Source organism: Oreochromis niloticus, linkage group LG20 (genome assembly GCF_001858045.2).
Source record: "Oreochromis niloticus isolate F11D_XX linkage group LG20, O_niloticus_UMD_NMBU, whole genome shotgun sequence".
NCBI lineage: Eukaryota > Metazoa > Chordata > Actinopteri > Cichliformes > Cichlidae > Oreochromis > Oreochromis niloticus.
The window spans coordinates 35,526,611-35,545,526 of NC_031984.2; the positions used below are offsets into that span (position 1 = coordinate 35,526,611).

The window sequence follows — 18,916 nt, forward strand, 5'->3', positions numbered from 1 at the left end:
ACCTGAGAACTTTACTGAGCAGTCTCAGCCGTCATCCCCTGCTGAGAGCTCCAGTGACTTTGCCCTTCTGCCTCCGTCCTCTGCTGGGGGTGTTGGAGAACACTTTCAGCCTTCTGAGGACTGCATCCCACTGTTTCTGCCTGAGCCAAGTCGCTCAGCCCCAGCCAGTGTCTACACTGCCAGAGGTCTCCGTACCTGCTGCTTCAGTGTCTGTCTCCGCTGGAGGGTCAGAAGGAACCATTCAGCCTCCTATCTCCGCTGGAGGGCCCGAGTCGCCCGTCCAGCCTCATGCCTCGTCAGCTGGAGGGCCCGAGAAGTCCGACCAGCCTCATGTCACGTCAGCTGGGGGTTCGGGAGAACCCAGCCAGCACATCCCCATGTCTGCTGATGGTTCTGGGTCATCCATTCAGCCACCACCTGCTCCACCTCCTCCGACTTCCACACCGTCAACTGCAGCATCACCGCCTGGTTCCGCAGCCGCCACGCTGGCGTCAGGTTCCGCTGCCGCCTGGTCCAGCCTCTGTGTCTTCATCCACATCTGGCCCAGCCGCGTCTGGCCCTGCCGCGGTTGCCACACCATCATCAGGTCCAGCTCGGCCTGTTCCACCTCGCCTCTGCCGGCCGCTTTCCAGGCCTCTAGTTGGGTGTTATGGCCGTCGAGGTCGGCCTCCGGAGAGAGCTCGTCACCGCCGCTGGCTTCGCGGCCGGCATCTGGAGAGAGTTCGTCGCCACCGCTAGCTTCGCGGTCGGCCTCCGGACCTGCTTTGTCTCCGCCACTGCATTCCGCATGGTCGGCCCCTGGATTTGATTCATCTGCATTGCCGCCGTTGCTGTCCGCAGGGCTGGCCCCCTGAACTGTTGTGGCCCTTGTGTTGTCGACCTCCGGGTCGACCCCCTGACCTTATTGTGGACTCATGAATGATCTTGTTTTGTGTTGGACTGTTTTCTTATGTTTATGGACTGATCCGGACGCTTGTGCTTCTTGGTTTTTTATTTCAAGTTGCTGCCATTGGGCATCCATTAAAATGAAAGCAATTAGATTAAATGAGTAGTACGTCTGGTGCCCACTCGTTACAATAGCAATGATTACTCGTCTAGTCGTGCATGTGTCTAGTATGTTTCTAGACGAAGAGATTTTTAAGATGGGTTATCAGACCCAACCCATCAAAAAATAGCCACAAAATTCAGATTTTTTTGGAACTGAGATGTTTATTAACCCTTATAACAAAATCCACAAATCCTTTTTTTTTTTTTTTGCTATATAATGTTGTGCATGATATGTTTATTATATATTTTTTGTATCGCATTTGATACATTGGTGGTTTTGGCAACTTTTTGTTAACAACAATGTTAATTTTAGAGACTAAAAGAATTTTGTCCATAACATTTTGAAATTATGGCAAGTATTGATCATGTTGATGAGATAGAGGTCTCAGAAACTCATGTATCAAATATGATACAAAGGGCGTTATAGGGTTAATTTCCTGTTCGGTGCCTGTAACAAGAAATCACATGTGATTTTTCTTCCCCCTTTATTATCTCTAAAAGGGGAATTTATTTGAACAAGCTGGGGACGTGTAAAGTGTGGTGGAGTCAGTGTGACTTGTTATACAGTGGCTTGCAAAAGTATTCGGAACTTTCCCACATTTTGTCACATTACAGCCACAAACATGAATCAATGTTATTGGAATTCCAGGTGAAAGACCAACACAAAGTGGTGTACACGTGAGAAGTGGAACGAAAATCATACATGATTCCAAACATTTTTGTTACAAATAAATAACTGCAAAGTGGGGTGTGCGTAATTATTCAGCCCCCTGAGTCAATACTTTGTAGAACCACCTTTTGCTGCAGTTCCAGCTGCCAGTCTTTTAGGGTATGTCTCTACCAGCTTTGCACATCTACAGACTGAAATCCTTGCCCATTCTTCTTTGCAAAACAGCTCCAGCTCAGTCAGATTAGATGGACAGCGTTTGTGAACAGCAGTTTTCAGATCTTGCCACAGATTCTGGATTGGATTTAGATCTGGACTTTGACTGGGCCATTCTAACACATGGATATGTTTTGTTTTAAACCGTTCCATTGTTGTCCTGGCTTTATGTTTAGGGTCGTTGTCCTGCTGGAAGGTGAACCTCCGCCCCAGTCTCAAGTCTTTTGCAGACTCCAAGAGGTTTTCTTCCAAGATTGCCCTGTATTTGGCTCCATCCATCTTCCCATCAACTCTGACCAGCTTCCCTGTCCCTGCTGAAGAGAAGCACCCCCAGAGCATGATGCTGCCACCACCATATGTGACAGTGGGGATGGTGTGTTCAGAGTGATGTGCAGTGGTAGTTTTCCGCCACACATAGCGTTTTGCATTTTGGCCAAAAAGTTCCATTTTGGTCTCATCTGACCAGAGCACCTTCTTCCACATGCTTGCTGTGTCCCCCACATGGCTTGTGGCAAACTGCAAACGGGACTTCTTATGGTTTTCTATTAACAATGGCTTTCTTCTTGCCACTCTTCCATAAAGGCCAACTTTGTGCAGTGCACGACTAATAGATGTCCTATGGACAGATTCCCCCACCTGGGCTGTAGATCTCTGCAGCTCGTCCAGAGTCACCATGGGCCTCTTGGCTGCATTTCTGATCAGCGCTCTCCTTGTTCGGCCTGTGAGTTTAGGTGGACGGCCTTGTCTTGGTAGGTTTACAGTTGTGCCATACTCCTTCCATTTCTGAATGATGGCTTGAACAGTGCTCCGTGGGATGTTCAAGGCTTGGGAAATCTTTTTGTAGCCTAAGCCTGCTTTAAATTTCTCAATAACTTTATCCCTGACCTGTCTGCTGTGTTCTTTGGACTTCATGGTGTTGTTGCTCCCAATATTCTCTTAGACAACCTCTGAGGCCGTCACAGAGCAGCTGTATTTGTACTGACATTAGATTACACACAGGTGCACTCTATTTAGTCATTAGCACTCATCAGGCAATGTCTATGGGCAACTGACTGCACTCAGACCAAAGGGGGCTGAATAATTACGCACACCCCACTTTGCAGTTATTTATTTGTAAAAAATGTTTGGAATCATGTATGATTTTCGTTCCACTTCTCACGTGTGCACCACTTTGTATTGGTCTTTCACCTGGAATTCCAATAACATTGATTCATGTTTGTGGCTGTAATGTGACAAAATGTGGAAAAGTTCAAGGGGGCCAAATACTTTTGCAAGCCACTCTACATCTGTTGGAAACAATCAATATATCAATCAGTCAAACAGCCATCTAAACCATGTGGCCATGAAAGGTGGTTTGAACCCTCTAAAAATGTCAGCAAATTCAAATTCACTGATGATGATGTAATTGTAGCTTTAATCAGTGGAGCACTGATGATGGAGTGCTCAGCTGTACTGTAATTCACTGTACATCATTTCCTTGTTAGAAAGCCTTTAAACAACCTCGAAGACACAATCAGGTGCCAAGCTAAGACCGTATGCACTAAACTACTCAGCTGATCACCAGTAATGCACTGGCAGTGAAATAAATGGGAATGGAAAATCATTATCACCAATAAATAGTTCAGGATATTCATTAATGTTCATGCGCGGTCTGTGTCAGATCATTTTTTTTATGAAGACATTAAAATAAATCTGTTATCAAATGAATTCTGTATATAAACGTCCTGCATAGAGCTCCCTGCTCCTGCTAGTTACTCAGAATGACAAGAGCTTCTTCATTAAGACGACACTACATGTTTCAGTTTGTGTTTTTATATTTGACAGTTCAAAGGAAAAGTCTCCCGTACATTAGTGTCTTTTTGAAATATGCTGGCTGTGTCTGATGGTCAGTGATGAGGGCCAATGACCTGCATTTGTAAACATTTATTAAAACATTCAACAGTACACAAGGAACAGTTTTGGTTCCATTTTTTTTAAATATTCTGCTGAGCAACAGTATTTAATAAATATTAGTAAATAAATAGCCTTTAAATAAAAGTATCTTTGTGTAGAGACGTTGCAGTTTTGGAATTTAGATGGTAAGACTTCATCTTTGCTTTGGATCTGCAAGAGAAGAGTAAGAGAGTAAGAGTTAAATCTGTGCTACATTACTCTAACCTTATTGTAGTGAAGTTACTGTAACTTACTGTATCTTCCCACAGTGTTGCAACCCAGAGAGCTCATGGAGCCTATTCTGTCCATCCGTCGCCCAAAGCAACCAGAAGATCTCCTAGATGAATCATTGCGGACACTCTTGAGGTTCTTGGCTGAAAGAAACTCCCGGATTTCAGCTTCATCTAGTCCAGCGTCTGGCTGAGGTCCATCTCCTGCGTCCTCTGTGCTCAGGCTGTCTAGAAGATCCCTCTGTCCAGGGGCACTTTGGTCCACTGCCATTTGTTCTGAAACAGACTCCTCCAGTCTGCTGAGGAGCACCTTTAAAGATCCACACAGATGAAAGTTGTACTGGGTCTTAAATAATAAACATGGCAATTTAACTATGCCATGAGGATAGACAGAGGCACTCAAATGTATTTGTCAACAATTTATGTCTCAGTTTATTGAGATTATTAGAAGCAATATTGGAGCACAGGTAAGATGAAAATGATCAGACTCTATGCTTTATCACATGAGATATCAAGGCTAAATATTGGGAACAGCTATGGAAGGAAATGCAGGATGTTGTTCAACATCTTACGTGAATAACTAACATTAAAGTCTATAAATAAAATTGAGTTCCTTGTTCTGGTTGCTGCTACAGATTGCCTAAAATTCCCAGGCAGACTCAACCTTTTCAAGAAAAAGTTAGTGTGAGGAGACTTACCTTCAAGATGTCCATGTCAGTGTCAGTCAAGCCAGTACTGATGGGATACATGCTAGTCAGCTGCAGCTTTAAAATGAGAAGGAGGCTACAGAGCCACATAGAAGACAGACGCATGATGCTCTGAGTTGCTGCTGTTCGTGTTAGTAGTTGGATGAATGGATAAATTCTCTTTTTCTTCTTTGACTTGTAGGTGTTTGGATGCTGGAGCCAACAGCAGCACTCTCTTTTATACTTAAGGTTAACACACATAGGTATGCCAGGAATTGGACCGGCATGCCTGACACCTAATTCTGATAACACGAGCTGTCGGAAAATGCTCCTTTTAAAGCATTGTATGCTAGTATTCTTATGACATAGCTGCTTCCATATGCTACTTTGCTTGAGAAACATTCTCCAGAGCCTTCCCACCTCACACGGGACACTGTTGTCACTGAGTTACAGGAAGTAGTAAACTAATGTGACAACATGATAGTGTTACTAAATGAAGACACATATGTAATAGTTGTACGGTCGCCTGCTGATAATTGTTCTGAGAGATCATCTTTTAGTGGCAGGAATAGTGGCAAAAATGAGGAGTCCAATCTGCTGATGTGATGTTTACACTGCCTAATGTTCTTTTCTTGAAAGCGTATTTTAAAGTCTGTCACCTTTGGATAATTACAACATTTTTAATTGTCGGTGTTTTCTTGAATTGATGTTGCATCCAGAATATGTATGAGAATAAACTGAACTGTCATTGCTGACCTGCTGTGAGAAGCAAAGGAAAAACAAAACACTACACATATCACTCACAAGTCACTGCCTTGTGATAACTTTAATCAAATATAGCAGTGAATTAAATGATTATGAATTTAGGTGAAGTACTGTCTCTAAAAGACTGATGTTGCTCAGCTCTGCTTTCACACAGACAAGTACAGGAAGTCTTTTATATTTCATGCAGTTATAGTAACTGTCAAACTCACTGCTGGGATTTTGGCAAGTGTAAATAAATAAAACTGTATTTATTATTGAAGCAGTATCATTTGGACCACCAAGTCACAGAATCCTCATTAATTGAATGAACACAAACAAGAAAAACAATAAGTTCATTAATAACAACAACAACAAAAATCTCACTTTTTTGTAAACAAAGTAACTTCAGAATAAACTCCTCTAAAAAAATGAAAGGATCATCACAGTATTTGGGTTTGGGGCAAGGTGGAGCAGGAGAAGCACTGCCAGAGTCCTACAAAATGACCACCAGTGAGCCACTAGTGCATTTTTCAGACAAAACTGTCATGAATGGACCCAGAAAACACTAGAACTAGCAGGTCTACCATTGGTACCTCAAATTTCCTTGCAGATGAGAGCAGGTTCAGCCCTGAATCCAAATAAGAAGGTGAATCCAGCAGTGGTGGGGTGGAGCAGCGGGTTCAGGGTGTGGATGCAGGGGAGGCTGATCTTCACAACCGACAAGCATCATTTAATCATGCATTACCTATTCCAGTAGTGGCTGGGGCCGGAGAGGAGCCCATCATCTAAACAGAGCCACTGGTGTGACAGAGGCTGGCAGCGAAGCCAGCCAGCGAAGCCAGTAATCGAGTGCATTACAATAATCTAATCGGGAGGAGATGAAGGCATGAACAAGCATCTCCAGTTCACCTTTGGAGACAATACTCATGAGTTTGGCGATATTTCTTAAATGAAAAAAGTGAGAGCAGGTCACAGAATTGATATGAATATCAAAAGACGGAGATTGATAAAAAAAAAATTAACTAGAGATTCCGAGCATTAGCTTTTACCGTGGATGAGAAAGAACCCAGATGTTGCCTGATTTAGGGCTTGATAATCTCTGGAGCAAGAATTAAACACACAGTCTTTTGTTTGTCATCCAACCATCAATCGCACTAAGACAGTCCATTAGAACAGCTAATTTGTTTAATTCACAGGGTTTAAAGGAGATGTCCAGTTGGATATTGTCTACATACAGATGGTAGGAAATAATTTTGGAACTACTAATGATAAGGCTTAAAGGCAGAATATATAATGAAAATAACAAGGGGCTTAAACCCGATCCTTGTGGAACTCCACATGAAAATTCAGCTTCATCTGACTGAAAGCTTCCTACTGAAACCAAAAGTGTTATATCCGCCAGAAATGAGGGGAACCATTTTAGGACAGATTCAGATATCCTTACCATATGATTTAAGCGGTAGATTATGATCTGATGATCAACAGTAAATGGCTGAGCTAAGGTCCCATAAAACAAGGACTGACCGGTCACCCATGTCTGCGGCCATCAAAAGGTAATTTGTGACTTTGATGAGAGCTGTTTCTGTGGAGTGTAACTTTCTAAAACCCAGTTGAAAGTTATCAAGAATATTATCCTTCTCCAGTGCCTTCTTTACTTGTGACCAAATGATTTTTCTGATACTGTAGTAATGAAAAAAGTTTTGAGCTGTGTCTGTAGCTTGTCTGAAGTGTCAAATCCAGGTTAAGCTTTTTCAGCAGAGGTTGAATAACCACCTGTTTAAAGCACCTGGAGACAGAGCAAGGTAGCAGGGAACAGTTTTTCAATGTGACCAGAGAGAGCCCAGTGGTGTCAAAAACTTTAAGAAACAGAGAAGTAGGTAAGACATCAGCTGGACTTGTTGAGGGTTTCATTTGAGTTAGTATTTCTGATCTTTTAACAAAACTGGGTGAAAAGATTCCATAATTATGGGGTGTGGGAGATCACAGTTGAAGGGGCTATCTAAGGGAGACATGTTTCCTCTAAGGTTGATCTTATCTTGGAAAAATCTTTAAAAGTCATTGCAATCCATATCTGAAAAGACAGGTGTACACGGAGTTGGAGGAGAGACAATGCTATTCACTGAGATTGAACAGGAGTTTAATATTGTCGTCTTAATCGGCCAGGCTGAAGCATCTCTGGTTAAATCCTAAGGGGCTTGGTGCAAGTGTGCCCTGTACACTCCCCAGGACTTCATATGGTTTCTCATAAGCCGTGGGACAATGAAATGGTCACTCACATGGTGTGGGAAAACTGGTCTCAAACACGGTGTCCTGCCAAAACCTCTGCGGAGAAGCCATACATTCAGCTGGAGGTCCGTTTTAGCTAAAACATCCAACACCGGGAGCGCCAAGAAGGACGCTAAATCACCGCTACTCTTGTATTTCTGTAATCTCACTTGGATGCCCACTCTCCTTCCTCACTTCCCCTGACGACTCTTTGTCAGGGAAAGAGTCTGCATAACACAAGCAACCATTGGAGGTTATGGGTAACAGCTGATCGCCCAAATGGTGAAGGGAAGCCTCCAAAGTGTTTCCCATTTTCATCCATAGACTCCATTGCTAACTTAATCTGAAATAAGGTTTAAACGTAGGTAGCTGTAATCTCATACACAGACAGCAGCAAAATATGTAATGCCATAAAAAACAGAAAAATAGAGACCCTGACAGTGGCATTGCCAATAACAGGCGCCATCTTGTTAGGGGTCTGACAATAATTGAACAGTTGTCAAATAGGGCTGTCAGCTGTGTACCAACCTGACGAGATTAAGTGAAGTACCCTCTGAAGGTCTACTAGATGATGTGAATGCAGCACTACGGACGATACCTACTGCCACCATTACCGAGACTAACCAGCTGATCTACACCACGGCAGCAGTGATCAGTGAGATGCTTGGCTACAAAATGAATAGCCACAAGGAGCAGTACCCTCCGTGGAGAAATAGAACAGAGGCTAGGATCAAGTTAGCCAGGAGGGAGGTTAGCCAACTATCGGAACTGCAGAAAGGTGCGATGAAGAAGGTGCCTAAGAATTACAGCAAGCTGTTCATACCTGAGGCCATGGAAACTGCCAAGCAAAGACTCACAGCCTTGGCCAGCCTCTTGAAGAGGTACACCGGAGAGATAGAGGGCAGGACAATAAACCAGCTGTTCTCCACAGAACCATCCAAGGTGTACTCTCAGTGGCAAGAGAACAATATGAGAACGCCACCACCAAGGCTTGAGATGGAGCAGTGCTGGAAGAGCATATGGGAAAAGGATGCAACACATAACAGCAATGCTCAGTGGTCAGCCACCTCCTCTACATGGATGATATTAAGCTGTATGCCAAGAGTGAATGAGACATCGATTCACTGATCCACACCGTGAGGATCTACAGCAATGACATCGGGATGTTGTTTGGACTGCAGAAGTGTAGTTGGATGGTAACAAAAAGAGGGAAGGTAGTCAGAACTGAGGAGATCATTCTACCAGAAGGCAACATTGCAGACACTAAAATAAGAACAAGTACCTGGGAATCCCAGAGCCAAATAGGAACCATGAAGAGGCTGCTAGGAAAGCTGCAGGAAGATGGGAACAACTGACCACTTGCTTAATGAATAACTCTGGCAACAGAAACCCAAGAAAGAAGCGGAGCAAAAGGAAGAGTCATCATGGAAGGAAAGGCCCCTAGACGGTATGTAGAGGAAGTGGCTGAAATCCAGAAATTCTACCAGTGGCTGAACTAGGCACTAATTATGGCAGCACAGAAACAAGCGCTCAGCTCAAGATCCATAACCAGGTGGCTGGCATACTATACAGGAAAATCTGTGCTGTGTATGGAATGAAAGTCCCAAGGTCAAAATGGGAGACTCCCCCTAGGGTGGTGGAGAACGACAGAGCTAAGATCCTGTGGGACTTCCAGGTACAGATCGAGAAAATGGTGATGGCTCACCAACCGGACATAGTGGTGGTCGACAAGCAGAAGAAGACAGCCATAGTAATAGAAGTAGCAATACTGAATGACAGCAACATTAGGGAAAAAAGGAAGCATCAAGGGCTCAGAGAAGAACTCGAGAAGATGTGGAGGGTGAAGGTAACACTGGTCCCAGTGGTAATTGGAGCACTAGGTGCGGTGACTCCAGCAGATCCCGGGAACAACATCAGAGATCTCTGTCCAGCATAGCGCAGTCCTAGGAACGGCTAAGATACTGCGCAGGACCCTCAAGCTCCCAGGCCTCTGGTAGAGGACCTGAGCTTAAAGGATAGACTTTAGACAATAATACATGGTGAGGGTGACAATTTAATGATTTTGTTTGCTTTCCACCAGGATGTCACCAACTTGTAATTTCTGACTTCCTAAGATCTACATCTATCCGTGAGTTATTGTAGGTTTCCTTTTGTATCCATTTGATTAAATATTTTAGTTGATTACAGTAACTTTGACATAGTAATTCAAATTTGTAGTGCTTCTAATCTATCGTGCCAATTACTATTTTGTAGTGTTGCTATGGAAATTTGGGGTTTCTTGCTTTTCTGATAGAATTTTGTTGCTCATGCATTGAGGGATTTAAAGCAGTTGTCTGTGAGAGTTATTGGGGGCATTAAGAACAGATAATTATTCTGTGGACTTTAATTTTGACTGTTGCAAATCGTCCAGTTAATGACAACAGAAGGTTGATCCAGTGTTTGAGCAGATACTCACTCTTATTATTTGAGGTATTTGTGTCTAACTGATTAAAACAATCATACAATTTAAAAAGGCCCTGACATGGTTCGGAGTGGTTGTGCTGTGTTGGAACAATAGTCATGGGGAAGTGGGTCCAAAAAATGAGAAGTAGTAGTTAAAGGATGCATTTAATAGTCTACGAGTGTATGCATGCCCACCTGACAAGCTTCACTACTAATTAGCTTCGTTTCACTAATAGCTTCTGCCCTTGACTGCGGTAGCAACTTTAAGTGAGGCTCTAATAACGGTCAAGCAACAACTGTGTTAAGTGATAAGAAGGTACAACGTACTTTCTTTCCTCTTTGGTAAGAAATACTTGACCACAAACGAATACTTTTTGTCACAACTCATGGGTGTTTTATTTTATAATTGTAGTTTTCAACACAATGTAAATGTAAACATTCAGTTGGTTTCATCACACAAATATCACATAAATGTTTATTCAAATGAGTGAAAACAAACTGCACCTTTTTTATTGTTTATATTTGGTTGTAGCCCTTTGAGTGGTCAATAAAAGTTAGGAAAGCATGATATGAATGCCATTCTATTCAGTTCCAACTGTTAGATGTTAGTTGGCTGAGGGACTGGCATTTAATCCTGACTGACTGTGTGTTTGTCAGGCCACATATTTCACCAGTCTCACTGTTTCTGTGTGTTGTACTTCTACCTGCCCACTCGCAGGATCAGCCATCAGTCATGAAGCACTTCTTTTCTTCTTTTTGTAAGATATATAGGGTGGGCCATTTATATGGATACACCATGATAAAATGGGAATGGTTGGTGATATTAAAGTCCTGTTTGTGGCACATTAGTATATGTGAGGGGGCAAACTCCTCAAGATGGGTGGTGACCATGGTGGCCATTTAGAAGTCGGCCATCTTGGATACAACTTTTGTTTTTTCAATAGGAAGAGGGCCATGTGACACATCAAACTTATTGCTAATGTCACAAGAAAAACAATGGTGTGCTTGGTTTCAATGTAACTTTATTCTTTCATGAGTTATTTACAAGTTTCTCTTTGTTCACAGCCATTGACATGTCAAAGAGGTTAACACGTGAGGAGCGGATCGAAATTGTGTTGATGTCTGGTGAACGCAGTAACCGGGTCATTGCAGCACATTTCAATGCAAGACACCCTACGAGACCACCCATCTCCCATGCTACAGTTAGCAAACTGCTTGCTAAGTTTCGTGAAACTGGTTCAGTGTTGGATTTGCCAAAATGTGGACGCAAGAAAACTGTCACTAATGAAGAAACATCAGTGGCTGTCCTAGCTGCATTCAGCAAGAGCCCACAGCGTAGCACTCGCCGCATGTCACTGGAGAGCGGCATTAGTCCAACATCCCTTCGGCGGATATTAGCTACTCACAAATGGCACCCTTACAAACTCCAGCTACTGCAGCATCTCAACGAGGATGACCCAGATCGGCGCACAGAATTTGCAGAATGGGCAAAACAAAAATTGGAACAGGACCCTCAGTTCACGCAGAAGATTTTGTTCAGTGATGAGGCAAACTTTTATGTGAATGGTGAAGTTAACAAACAAAACCACCGCTATTGGTCTGACACTAACCCACATTGGATGGATCCCTCCAAGACTGTTGGAACAACAAAAGTGATGGTTTGGTGTGGTATATGGGGTACAACGATAGTGGGTCCATTCTTCATCAATGGAAACCTCAAGGCCACTGGATATTTGAAGTTGCTACATGATGATGTGTTTCCCTCTTTATGCACTGAAGCTGGCACGTTCCCTGAGTTTTTCCAGCAAGATGGTGCACCACCACATTATGGGTGCCAGGTCCCAGCATTCCAAGATGAACAGTTTCCTGGAAAGTGGATTGGTCGTCATGGGCCAGTTGAATGGCCCCCAAGGTCTCCCGATCTGACCCCCTTAGACTTTTATCTTTGGGGTCATCTGAAGGCAATTGTCTATGGTGTGAAGATACGAGATGTGCAGCACCTGAAACTACGGATACTGGATGCCTGTGCTGGCATTTCTCCTGCGGTGTTGCTATCAGTGTGTGAAGAGTGGGAGAAGAGGGTTGCATTGACAATCCAACACAATGGGCAGCACATTGAACACATTTTATAAGTGGTCAGAAACTTGTAAATAACTCATGAAAGAATAAAGTTACGTTGAAACCAAGCACACCATTGTTTTTCTTGTGACATTACCAATAAGTTTGATGTGTCACATGGCCCTCTTCCTATTGAAAAAACAAAAGTTGTATCCAAGATGGCCGACTTCTAAATGGCCACCATGGTCACCACCCATCTTGAGGAGTTTTCCCCCTCACATATACTAATGTGCCACAAACAGGACTTTAATATCACCAACCATTCCCATGTTATTACGCTGTATCCATATAAATGGCCCACCCTGTAGTTACTTGTTACTGTACAGCAGAATATTACATGATTCACATAAAATTATATAATGTATCAGACAAAACACAATGAAGTTTCATGCAGTAAAGCCATTTGACAATATCTAAAACAAGATAGAAAAGGTTGATCTCCGGATAATTTATTTTACATTTTGCTTGCATCCAAACAGTACAGAAATAGAGCAGTGACAGAGCAAATTTAGCTGTGAAATAATCACTGACATCACACATGAATTAACAAGTTTCTGACCTTTACTTACTTGCTATCTTTACTGTATGGTTTGGGAGGTCAAACGTTTTGCTTTTATGCTACTATATATATGCTAACTATGGTCACACAATAAAAAAAATTTGCCATTTTTGGGCGCCAGTTTAGCTCATTGGATGAGCAGGTGACCATATGCCACATAGCTGAGAGTGGCCGGCCCGGGTTTTGGCCGACCTGTCCTCCCCTCTATCCTTCACTTTCCTGTCAGCCTTCACTGTTCCTGTCTAATAAAGCCAAAAAATATATTTCAAAAAATACTTCATTTTTGTATTTTTTGCTCATCATTTGAGAAATTTTTATTGGTTTCTTTTTGGTTCTGAGAGGTGTGGAGAAAACTACAACAAAGTTGTGGAAATTCAGTGCAGCTGTGTTTGAGTCATTTTATGATTTGTTTAGAATTTTAACATTAATTGTTTGTTTGTTTTTTCATTCTGCTCTACTGCTGGTAGAAGTGCTATTTTAATTTTAAGAAGACATTGTGACATTTGGTGGTGTGTAAAAAGCTTCGTGTTCACAGCGTCACAGTCCATTGAAACAAAGTCACAGTCACACGTGGAACCACATGTTTCTCTGAAAGCTGTGATTTATATCTTGTACCTCGAATATTCAAATATGAGAGCTTTGACTATGGACTACTTGTGAAGCCTAACCCAGCAGCTTTTTATTTTCATCCATCTGTCTCCTGCTAACCAGTTCAGGGTGGGATGGCTCCTAGCTCAGCTATCATGGGATGAGAGTCAGAGCACATTCAGGGAAATTTTAAAAAATATATTCATTATATTTTAAAAATATAGACATTTTAAAATGTCTATATGCTCCTAATGGAAGCAGTAAAATCAGCAGAAGTGATGTTGTTTCCTATCAGGTGATCACATGATCAAATGAAACAAACCAAACAAATCCTTCACGTACCGGCTCCCCATATCACAAACACCTTTATTTCACGTGTATATAGCTCATTAAAATATTTCCTGGGAAAGTCTGGAGCTGCTTTAAGTTGTGTCAGGAAAGAATTGAATGCAAAACTCGGCAATTATGCAAAATAACTGTTTTACTACAGTACATTCTATTACAAGGCAACTCTTATACAACAGCAAAAAATAAATAATAAATACATTTATAATAATTTAACAGCTCACATTTGAAAAAGGAAATCACAGTTTTAAATAGGAACCATGTACAGCAGAGTCTGAATCAACCGCCCTTTAAAGTGTCAGTCAAAAGCTTGTGGTGTGAGGGGAGCTCGGCTCTTGGTTGCGTGGTCACACTGATGCGCTGAAGGTCCCCGCCTGCTGACAGAACAACACGTTATTAGTTCCAGTGAAGAGCCACCCTCACCTGCTAGAACTGCCCAGTTGTTCTCACACAATGACATACCAAATCTCCAGTAATACGAACGAATGTTGATGTATAATTTATGAAAAATGCATAAATAGAAAATGATATTTGTTGGACCTAAATCTTTCTCATAGGGACCATAATATTGGTTCTACCATCGATTTATATTCATATTAACAAATCATATCAAGTTACACATGAACGCAAAATACCTCTGCATTAAAACAATATTTTAACTGCATTTATTCCATAAAATGTAACATTTCATGGCGCAAACTGCTGTAGGTGTAAAATTCTCTTACGTTTTCCGCGCATTGTTTCTGTTTCTCACAAGGAAAAGAAAGACATCGAAATTATCTTTGTCTTTTTTTCTGTCTTGCAACTATTCCAAATAGCGATAAACGGGAAGCCTTCTGCTTCTTACCTTTAGCATCCCAGCCCACTGAAGGACCCGATCCTCTCTAATCGGACCCCGAAACAGCTCCTCATCCCACCCTTCTTGTACCGGCTCCACGAGCGCTTGGAGGTCCTCACGAGGTCTTTGAAGATGCGGGAAAGGAGGCTCTGTTTAGCCATCAGTGCGGAGTTACTGGGGTCAGAGGAGTCCCATGACTGTTCCTCTGGAGCTCCGAACACCGACTTGCCCGTGTGCAGGTCTTTCCCCTCCACCTCAGTCTCGTCTGCGGGGAGTAACGGTGAGGCGTTGATCTCCTCTTCTAAAAGTTGCTTGAAACTCTGAGGAGAAATGAAATAAAGAAGCTTTTAGAATAAAGTTGCCATTTCTGCACAGTGCTGAGAAACTAACCCGCAATGATTCAGCAATAAATAGCTCATAATTATAAAGGAGACATTTACACCCGCTGAAAGCTCAGGTAAACTCACCTGAAGGTCAGAAACGTGTTTGGCTCCTACGAAATGAAGCAGTAACAGCAGAGACACGCCGCAAACAGAAACAGTCAAACTCATTTTCTTTTGTTTTTCTTGCTCTTTTCTGTGAGGACCAGCTGACGTACGCGCACTCAGTCCGTCTCTGCTCCACTGGCTGTCCAACGGTGGACAGGTGCAGCTTTTATACGCGACCTGATTCCGTCATCAGTGCTGGGGAAATTAACGAGGTGTGACTAATGTTCCCACACGTGGGAATAGAGTCTAACCTGACTGCTGTAGGCGTTCAAACTCCTCTGAAGCTCTCTCTGCTGCTCAATGTCAGACCTTCATTTTAGAGTTGAATTACTCACAACATGGAACATCACATCTGTTTGGCTTTCACTGCCATAACTTTGTGACAATACGCATCAACACCCTTTGCTATAAATGTGTAATTACTCAAGAACAAATGAGAAAGGATTTCGGAAGCTGGCATTTGGATAGCTGATCCCTATAAGCGCTTCTCAACTTTATCAGCCCTCTAAGTACAGTACATGGTGATTAGTTGGTTTGGAAATACCATATTAGTGACTCTTCAGTTGATTTAGCTCATTTTTATTTCTGAGCCATAGTCGTACTTTCATCACCTACCTCAATTCCAAACATAGAATTGGCACAAATAGTATTTATTCAATGATGGAAGTGGATATATAGAGTAAAGGTCAGTTACAGTGTGACAGATGTTCGTATGTTTACAGCACAGGTACAAGTACAGGTTTATTATTTTAAATTTTCAACACAATAACTCAAATTTTGTCAAGTTTTTGTTTGTTGGGGGGTTTTTTTAGTCTCAGAAAATGCTAACCCCCGACCTCAGACCTGATTGTGGGTCGAAAATTTTGTGATTTTGCATTTTTTGAAATGATATAAATGACATTTAGCTGTGTCAATAAAAGTAGAAAAATGAAAAATATTTGTACTTTTAAATGCAAGTTCCTCAACTTTAGATTAGAATAAAGTTGGGTTAAGGTTTGGCTTAGCCCCAGTCAAACTAATGTGATCTGAAGTGATGAGCCACATGTGTGCATACCGCTGCCCCTAGCTCACCTCCCTGCAGACAGGTACCAGGGGTAAATGATGAGCGATTAGCCCTGGACCCCATGAAGCTGAGCGCACCGTGTGGAGGTGGATGGAGGCTAATTGACATTTCACCAGCTTCTCAGCTGGAGGGCTATCATATGAAATTGGCACAGGCAGCAGTGAACAATTCACATGGTTTTTATGGAAGAAATCTGCGCTTTTCTAATTTGTTACACAGAGAAAGATAATACATATGCCAGATGTGATGCTGTCAGACAGACGACGTGCATTTAGGTCCTTTGTTATTTCACCAACATGATTCTCAGCATTTAAGATACTAAACAAACATATGAACCACTGTGCTTTAATTTTTGGGGCTTGTATGCAATAGATGAATTCAATGATAAAAGATATAATGCAATTTTTTAATGCTGTGTTGAGAAATTTTGTCCAGCCATTATTAGTTCCTTCTTTAGTTGCTGATTATTGGAGGGTGTTCTGCTTCTTGGCCCATTTTCAGCAGTGGAAGTTCAGTCAGGTTAGTATCAGCCGAATTACTGAGCTACTGTAGAAAACTGACAATATGTTTTATGTCTTTGTTCAACTCTTCTTTCTGTGGACATTTTATTGCACTTGTACTTAGTTTTTGACCTCACAGACATTAATGGATGCAATGTTTTTTAGTGTTTTTTAGTGTTTCTTATTGTTCAGTATATTTATTCTAAGTTGATGGGCAGCTTCTACAGTGAATGTTAATCTCATCTTCTTTTTCAGATGGTTTTAGTCTTAGATGTACAATTCATGGACAAGGTTCAAACTGGCTGCTGTTCCAACCATGTGTTTAAGCACCTGTATGACCCACCCAGTAATGACGTGCTGTCACTGGGCACTGCCACTTGATGGGGTATGATTCATTACTAGCAGATGCTTGATGAAGAAACATGATGAAACATAATGGTTAAATATCTTTTCTCGATCTATTAATTTTTTGTGTTTCTTTATACTGTTGGACTAAAGCTGCTCGAGTCATAAGTGTGAAAGAATTCCTTAAGCTGAGTCATAGAAAGAAAATTTGACCTTCATGTTGTGCAAGATTAAAAATCCAAGTTTGCAGTTTTATAGAACAAAACTGAAACAAGCCGTCAACATCAGGTTAGGTACATGAGCCATGAAACACACAACATTTCAGGAGATTTTAGAGGTTGCTGGATCAAACTGATCAAACATCACTGGGATTTCAGACAGACACCAAAAATAATACCATTTAAAAAAATAAGAGAGTAAAAAAAAGCACTCGGTTGCAAGGTAAAAGCAAACAGGGCTAAGTAGTTCTTTCTTCCTTAAAAAGCAACAGTTACACATTTATGATTAAATATAAACACCTCTAACTTAGCATGACGTAAAGAGAACAGGTAGACGTGTTCTTTGACCAGTGAAAGACAGCAAGCGCCATCAGGTCAAAAAGGCTGTGGTCCACAATGCCTCTACAGTATTTCACCCAGACTATGGACTCTTATGAACAACAGGCATGCAACAATTAAATGAATTAGCCTGTGTTTAACTGATGTGTGCACATACCATAATAATATTAATGCGCATGGCTCCTTCTCCTTCTAAAGATGACACTTTACAATCAGTTCAGGTTTGGTTTAGCGTATATCACAACTGGATGTGAGCTATGAAGCTGTAGGAAAGAACTGTTGAAACTAGGTTAAGAGAATCAGTGAGCAGCTGTATGGCTTCATGCTAAGAAATGAGCACTACAGATGCAGTGTGTGAGTGCTGATGGAAAAGTACAGAGAATTACAGAAGTAGCTGCACTGTGTCTTTGTGGGTCTAGTGAAAGAATTTCAATAAGGGGAGATCACTTGAAAGAACTGAACATGGGATAAAGATGTTGTATGACTCCAATGACCCATCGTGGCAGATCAGAATCCCAATGGTGACACGAAGTAGGACAGGAGCCTAGATGCTGATGGTGGTGAAGATGAAACCTGGATGGAGCTCTGACTGAGATGCACCCACATCTGCTGTGCTCACCTGGAACCACAACACAAGTGCCCTGATAAGGAAGGTCCAGCAGTGGCTGCACTTCCTCCGTGACCTAAGGAAGAATAACCTGGACCAGGAGCTGCTGCTGGCCTTCTACCGCTCCTCCGTGGAGAGCGTGCTCTGCTCTCCTCCTGCCTGGTGTTTGGTACACAGGGGCCATTACTGAGAACAGGAAGGCAGTGCAGAGGGTCATTAACACTGGCCAAAAAAATATTGGCTGACCTCTGCCCCCCCAACACACACACACACATACACACACACACACACACACACACAGACTACAGTTGCCACTCGCTGAGTGTAGGTGTCGCAGTACTTTAGCTCATGAACTGCATGTAATGATGCATTTTGTTTGCAGTCTTTTAAACCTTCATTTCCCAACAGCATCACTTCAGGCAGATACACTAAAGACATATGCTAATGACAAAACTAAGGATGTCATTAAATCAATTCAGTTTTATTTAATTAGCCAAAATCACATAAACTTTTCCCTTGAGGCACTTGGTATTGTAAGGTAAAGACCCTACAATAATAAACCCTGAACAATCAGATGAGGGAGCACTCTGAGATAGTGGGGAGGAAACCATGTGCTGCAACTGGCTGGTGGTGAGTGAAGCCAGTGTCCAAAGCTGTGTCGTAAGTAAGAAACGCAGCA

At 42.1% G+C, this 18,916-nt stretch overlaps 2 protein-coding genes across 3 annotated transcripts; both read right to left on the reverse strand.

Annotated features, from left to right (window-relative positions):
• Positions 1 to 3,838: 3,838 nt before the first annotated feature.
• nppb (natriuretic peptide B) lies at positions 3,839 to 4,996 on the reverse strand. The gene is made up of 3 exons (XM_003454242.4): positions 4,791 to 4,996; positions 4,117 to 4,402; positions 3,839 to 4,033 (listed from the first exon to the last, which is right to left on the reverse strand). Exons 1-3 carry the CDS (start codon positions 4,902 to 4,904, stop codon positions 4,017 to 4,019), a joined length of 417 nt encoding a protein of 138 aa, XP_003454290.3. The 5' UTR covers positions 4,905 to 4,996; the 3' UTR covers positions 3,839 to 4,016.
• Positions 4,997 to 12,780: 7,784 nt separating this feature from the next.
• Positions 12,781 to 15,321, reverse strand: nppal (natriuretic peptide A-like). 2 transcript variants are annotated; one of them, XM_003454266.5, is made up of 3 exons: positions 15,145 to 15,321; positions 14,687 to 14,997; positions 12,781 to 14,213 (listed from the first exon to the last, which is right to left on the reverse strand). In XM_003454266.5, the coding sequence occupies exons 1-2, from the start codon at positions 15,226 to 15,228 to the stop codon at positions 14,689 to 14,691; spliced, it is 393 nt and encodes a 130-aa protein (XP_003454314.1). In that variant the 5' UTR covers positions 15,229 to 15,321; the 3' UTR covers positions 12,781 to 14,213; positions 14,687 to 14,688. The 2 variants fall into 2 exon arrangements, with proteins under 2 accessions (XP_003454314.1, XP_005458847.1); XM_005458790.4 differs by having other exon boundaries at positions 12,781 to 14,216.
• Positions 15,322 to 18,916: the final 3,595 nt, after the last annotated feature.